The following is a 6173-nucleotide window of genomic DNA, read 5'->3' as shown; positions in this document are numbered from 1 at the left end:
TACTGTAGCTGCTTTAAAATGAAACTCCAAAAACCACAGGAGGTCAAATACTCATTTGGTCAAAAAGCCTACTAAACTTTAATAATTCCTTTTGAATGCTTACCTTGAAGCTTAGTGCTTCATTTCAAATCTTGGATTCAAAATGTGTTAATACTTCAGCAGAGTACCTTATTTATTTTTTTTTTTTAACACAGTAATTGGTTTGGTCAGGACACTAAAACTAAGGAAACTGCAGTGTTTGTTTAAAAAAAAAAAAAAAAAAAAAAACCAAAACAAAAAACCACCAAAAAACCTCACAACCCTAGTAAGTCTCCTGTGAGGAAGTCTGATTACTTGACCCTAATGAAGCACAAATATCCTGCCTCTGTACAGATTACATGTAAGGATTGGAGAGCAAATGACTGCTTTCCTCAGTCAGCTTTGAAACTAAGGAATCTGTTTACCATGCAATGGTGCTGTTTCAGCTCTCGCATTTGAACTACTAGCTTCAGCTTTTCCAACCCAACTGATTCTACTTGAAATGTAAATGGAAGTGCATTTCAAATGGATCCACTGGGTTGTTCTATCAGCATATACTGCACTAATCCTTGTGGTGCTGCTGTGGGCGTTCTGCTGTTGCTGCCTGTCTAAGGGGGCAAAACCCCCACTTGTATACTGATATCGCAGGACTACGTTTAAAGGTGTATAAGACTGCCACATTTACCCCCTCATGTCCCTGGGGCACGTCCCTAGCATTTGCACGTTGTCTTTGGGCTATTCATGCATCAGATGAGCATGTCACAAGATATTTCTACTGTAAACTCTTTCTGTGTTTTTTCCCTTCGTGTGGTAGCTTTGAAAATCATAGCTGTTGAGGAATGTCTTGATGAGGTTTTGAGGTGCTGGTGGGAGATAACCAAACATGTTTTAATCCTAGCTGAGATGAATCTGAGCTCAGGTGCATTTTGTTTGAGGTTAATTTATCTTCCAGGTAGCCTTTCTGAAATTTTATGTTGCAATACTGTTTAAACTAATTTATTTGCACTTCAGATACATTGTTTTGTTATTTATTTGAAATGAGTTATATCTTAGCATAAAGATGTGTTAACACTACATGGTGTTTCTAATTTAAAACAAGAGTCTTCCTATATGAATTGTCTGACATCCAAAGAAAACAGTAATTCAGGACACACAATAACTTATTTTGCACTTTCAAATATTAAGACTGCATATTATGCCAACTGGCTGCATAAGTAAGCGTTTGATTTTGTTTGTGGAAGTATTTGCTCTTTTCTTGCTCACCTAAAAGCTAGCAGTTACAAAACGTACTTTAACGGCAACTGTGGTAAGATTTTAAGAATTGCGTCAAGTTGTAGAGAGTGTATTGAGGTCTGTTTGGAACAGATGAAGAGCAGTTATGTGCAGATGCTGTACAAATGGACGTATGAAACAGTTTACAGTGCAGACTGTAAAAGTACATACATAGCAAATACAAGTGTTATTCTAGAATAGGTTTCTTGTTTCTCTCAATGCTATTGAAGTAAAAAAAAACAACCAAAAAAACAAAAAGGCAGGGGGACGACGACGACACATCTGTCCTGTCTCTGTTTCATACCCAGCTCTGTATTTGACGACTGAGCTTTTCTCTCTAACAAATATGGAATGAATTCTATACACTGAATAGACCAGAGAAGTGGCAATGAAAATGCAGTTTGATAGGATTGTTGTCTCTCGGTATCCTTGATTGGTTTGCAAGTGTTGACTTATTACCTGCTAGCCTGCCTGGAGCTCCTGCTTTGTGAAGTAATGCTGTAGCTTTTGCTTCTACTGCTTAGCGATGTGCTTGGTGCTTTTGAGCAGCATGTTCTGTGGCAACTTGTACCTCCATCTGTTGCTTTCTCCATGTTCTTCTGGAGGAGGTGTACTGTAGCTGTTAGTTTGCTTCTACCTGTCTTTTCCTATAGCTGTTACCTCTTTTGAAAAAATAATAATAAAGAAGCAGAGGTTGAAAGAGGAACACAGCTATCAGCAAAAAGCTTGGTTGAAAGTACTTAAACTAGAATGGGACAATAATATCATATGCTTTTAAAATAATATCGAATCTCTTTTGTTTAATCTATTTTGGATTTAAGGTTTTGCATTCCTATCAGATGATGAAAGGTATTGGTTTTGTAATTTAAAATGAAGACACTTTTATCAATGGAAGAGCTCCAAATGATTTCAAGAGCAGAATTTGGTTCTAGCTTGCTCTGCTAAATATGTCTTTGCACTGTCCCAGTTTTGCTGTGTTCTGTCCACTTTGTTGTTTGGGTTTAGATGGACCCAGTAGGGCACTTCCAATCTGCTCCTTATATTCCATTGAAGATGGCAGGGTTTGACAAAGAATCCTCTAAGAAAAAAGTCTTTCAGTTTCATTTTCTCTGTGGGAAGACTTGTCTGTAAAATAAATTGCATCAGATAACAGCAGCCTGTTGAACTTTGACTTGGTTTAGTTTGAAATTGCTGAAGTGATGGATTCCAAGTTCTTAATACTGTGCTGAGGTGGTCCTTTGGTGCTGGCAATTGCATTAGCTCTCCCATCTTCTCTTCACCTAAAAAAAGTTAATACAGCTAGTTAAGATTCTTGTTTAGTAAATTAGGTTTATGTTGTTTTCATTTAATTAAAAAAATTACTTAAAAAATCAGAATAATGTGTGAAGTGACTTAGTGAAATGTTACTGAGTTTTACAATGACCAGCATTTGCTAAAATAATTTGAAATGAATGAATCATTGAAATGCTGTTTCATAAGATGCTTCATATTTTGGACTTATGCAGATTCTTGAGAGTATGCCAATGACGGACAAAGTTGAAGAATTACTACAAGTAATAGGCCCGTTCTATGAAATAGTAGAAGATAAAAAGAACAGAGGATCTGACCTTACCTCAGGTTCGGACAAATAACTTCCTTTATACTACTAATAATCACAACTCCAGACTTCTTTGGGCTTGTCTTCTGTAAATGATTTTTAAAGCTAAACATTGCATCTTTCTGTTCATTCTCTTTACCATACGGCAGTTCGAATGGAGAAAGTCTCTAAGTATTTGGAAGGTAGGAATAATAAATTATGTGTAAGTCCATCTTTTCCATTGTTCTGGTGCTGTAGTAACTTCCTGCTAACACTTGTGACTTCTGGGCTTGCCACCTCATTAGGCTGGATTTTGTTTTATTTTGTTTTTGAGGTACAAAACAAAGTTAGACCGAGGAAGCTGCATGTTTAGTCCTTGTCTACAGGCTTTTTGAGCTGCTTAAGGAAGCCTTTTCCTGAAAAAAGGAGAGTATTTAAAACAAACAACTCCCGCAGTCAAATCTAGTTTCTGCCTTTCTGTTAATAAAAGGAACAACTACTTGAAATGCATACTGCTGCAACCTGGTGTGGCTATGGATTATCAAACTGCATGCAGAGCTCGTAATCCAGCGCTGTCATGTGATCTAAAACAAAACTTTAAAAAAAAAAAAAACCCGCAATCAAAATCCATGCTTTTTTTAATCATGGTTTCTGTAATACATACAGAGTCTAAGATGGGTTTGTGAAACTTTCAAGTTAAGTTTTCTGAGGCTCAAGTTCATCAAGGGAATATCTATTTAAACATTTTAAATCTCTGACAAGTGGCAAACCTAGTGGTGTCATAGCTGCATAAAAACCAGTGTGGTGATTTTCATTTAGCAATACCATTGTGAGAATGTTTTAATAATAACAGTTGTTACATTACAGGTAATGTGTTCATAAGGTTGTAATATAAGGCTTATAGTTCTTTAAATCTGTCTTAAAATTACAGTTACATTTTCCCCTGTTGCATTTCAATTTTTGAAATATTTTTTAAGGAACAAACTGCACAAATTAATTGGTTTACTGTGTTTAAGAAGTAGGAGTCAGCTGGTTGTTGCCTTTTGTGTGTGGCTTTTTTTCCCCTATGTTAAAGGAACATAGTTTTGATTTTGGTTTTTGGTATCAAGTCTCAGAGAAACAGAAACAGTTTTTCATTGTTTTTGAGGAAATGTAATGGTAAAAGTTTTTGAATGGCCCTTTTGAAAGCTGTATGACTTTTTTCTCAACTGAAATTGTGTATGCTTCCTGTCTGGAATTTAATGAGCTTGCCTGACAGCTGTATTGAAGGGCAAGATTGTAAGAGTATCAGTAGATTCAGGTCAGTGATCTGTGTAATAAGGATTTACTTGGACTTGGTGTCTATGGCACAGTGCCAAAAGCCAATTCTTAAAAAAAAAAAGTGACTTATCTAGGCAAACAGAATAGTGGAAGCTAACCCACACCTGTTTCAATAAGAAATTTAGTATACTTGTTTTTTAGAGGGACACCTTAAACATAAGGCAGTGTAAGTAAAACAGAATATCAAATTTCAGCTTTATGTTGTTCTGTCAGTGTTGCGATAAATGTGGTGACATGTCATCATTCGTATGGTTTAAAGCTGCAACATCTGATTGTGCCACAATGAATTAAGACAAAACTTTCACAAAGTCCATCGTGTGTTAAACTTTATCATTGGATTTAAGACTTTGAAACCCTTTCTTCAGTGCTGTTACCGCTTCCCTGATTAAAAGTGAAGCTGGAAATAATTATTATTGTTTACAGTACAGGTCTCAATATTTCAGAGAAGTATGGAAATATAAGTACTTTCAGTCTTCTAGATAGACACTAAAGAATAGAACCGGTCTGCCCAAGTCTGTGCTTGAGGTGATGTGGACACTGGTGATAATACTGTTAAAAAATGTCACATGGTTAAGTTTTCATTGTGGTAGTTCCTCCAGTCACGTTTCTTCCCCTGCCCCCAAGCCCTTACTCTCTATAGCTTCTGTTGTAGAAGATGTTTTTTCATGGGCAGGCAATTCGTATGTTCTGGAAACTGGGACCCTTCTCTCGAGTCTCTTACTTCATACTGTACACCCCCCATCTTCTGGCCCATTCTGTTTTGAGTTTGCCTTCCATTCTTCTTCCATAAAAGTTTAATCTGTATGAAGATAATTATCTAATTGTGTAAGAATTGCATACTACTCCCTCAAAATCAACAATATTCTTGAATTAGTCAAAGAGATTGTCTGGAAGTTTAGTGTACATCAGTTATGGCTGGTGTATTGTCTCTAGCAGATTGGTCTCAACAGAAAAGTGCAGCCTTTTAAAATTGAATTTCTACTCCTTGCGGTTTCACTGAAAATGTTAAATACAAACAATTGAAATACGGTCTTCCTGAATCAATAGAGCTTGTGGCTTTCCTTAATAAAGAACACTGAAGCCTGACATGCCAGCATTAAAATGACTTGTAACATCTACTTGACAACTAGGACAAACTTGCCAGATCCATGGGTTACAAATGGATCCATCCTTGGATGTGTTGGTGAAGAAAGGAAAATAGAGAATTGTCTCCCAATAGGCTGAGCAATCTGAGGGGTATTTCAAAAGCATGTAACCTGGGTAGTGTTTTGAAAGCTTATCCTGCAGCTGTGTGAGGAGCTTAGGTTCTCTGGAAAGTTTGGTCAGTAGTCTCTTTCTGACAGGTGTGAAGTACTTTACACAGAAAATTATTGACAAATTATTTTCAGGTACATGAAATACTATACATCAGAGATGGTAGGCTCTTAGTTGTCATAGTGCTACAGAACAGAATAGGTAGCTGTTGCAGTGTTACAGAAGGACCCCTTTGTAGCTGCTGGAAGAGTAGAGGGAGGACTGTTGGGTAAGGTGTGGAGGTGATTTAGAAGAGCTGTCTTTTAACTTTTTGCACTTGCTATGAAATGAACAAGAACTCTGATGTCCAAGTCAATGTTAAAAAAAAAAAAAGGCAGCTGCAAAATATCATTGTTCAGTGAATTTGACATTTTCAGAATGGGCATTCAAGCTTTCTTGTTGTGTTATACCTTAAGAAGCCATAAGTGGGCTAGAATTGGTACCCTACCGATCTGATACTGGGTGAGCTCATCTTTCTGAATGTTTCCTTGAGAACGTTTGTGGATGTCGTCTTTTTTTCTGAAGGTGAATAAATCCAAAGGGGGGCAAGAAAATCGTTACCTGACAGGCCCGCACTAAGTTATCTCAACAACTAAGCAAACTATCTGGAAATTGTTTACAAGCTCTTCAGTAGAATTTTCCTGTGTATTTTTTGTTTTGTGACAAGGCATTGAATGTTTTAAAATCCTGCTGA

At 36.8% G+C, this 6173-nt stretch overlaps 1 protein-coding gene across 1 annotated transcript in view; it reads left to right on the top strand.

Annotated features, from left to right (window-relative positions):
• The window catches only part of ACBD5 (acyl-CoA binding domain containing 5), a 28171-nt gene that overhangs the window by 2680 nt on the left and 19318 nt on the right, over nt 1-6173 (top strand). Inside the window, exon 3 of the mRNA XM_009890575.1 lies at nt 2796-2907. Coding sequence (XP_009888877.1) covers nt 2796-2907 — 112 coding nt within the window. The remainder of the gene's footprint in view (nt 1-2795; nt 2908-6173) is intronic.

This window comes from Charadrius vociferus, unplaced genomic scaffold (assembly GCF_000708025.1).
Source record: "Charadrius vociferus isolate BGI_N301 unplaced genomic scaffold, ASM70802v2 scaffold1418, whole genome shotgun sequence".
NCBI lineage: Eukaryota > Metazoa > Chordata > Aves > Charadriiformes > Charadriidae > Charadrius > Charadrius vociferus.
This window is presented reverse-complemented; position numbering and strand designations above follow the sequence as displayed.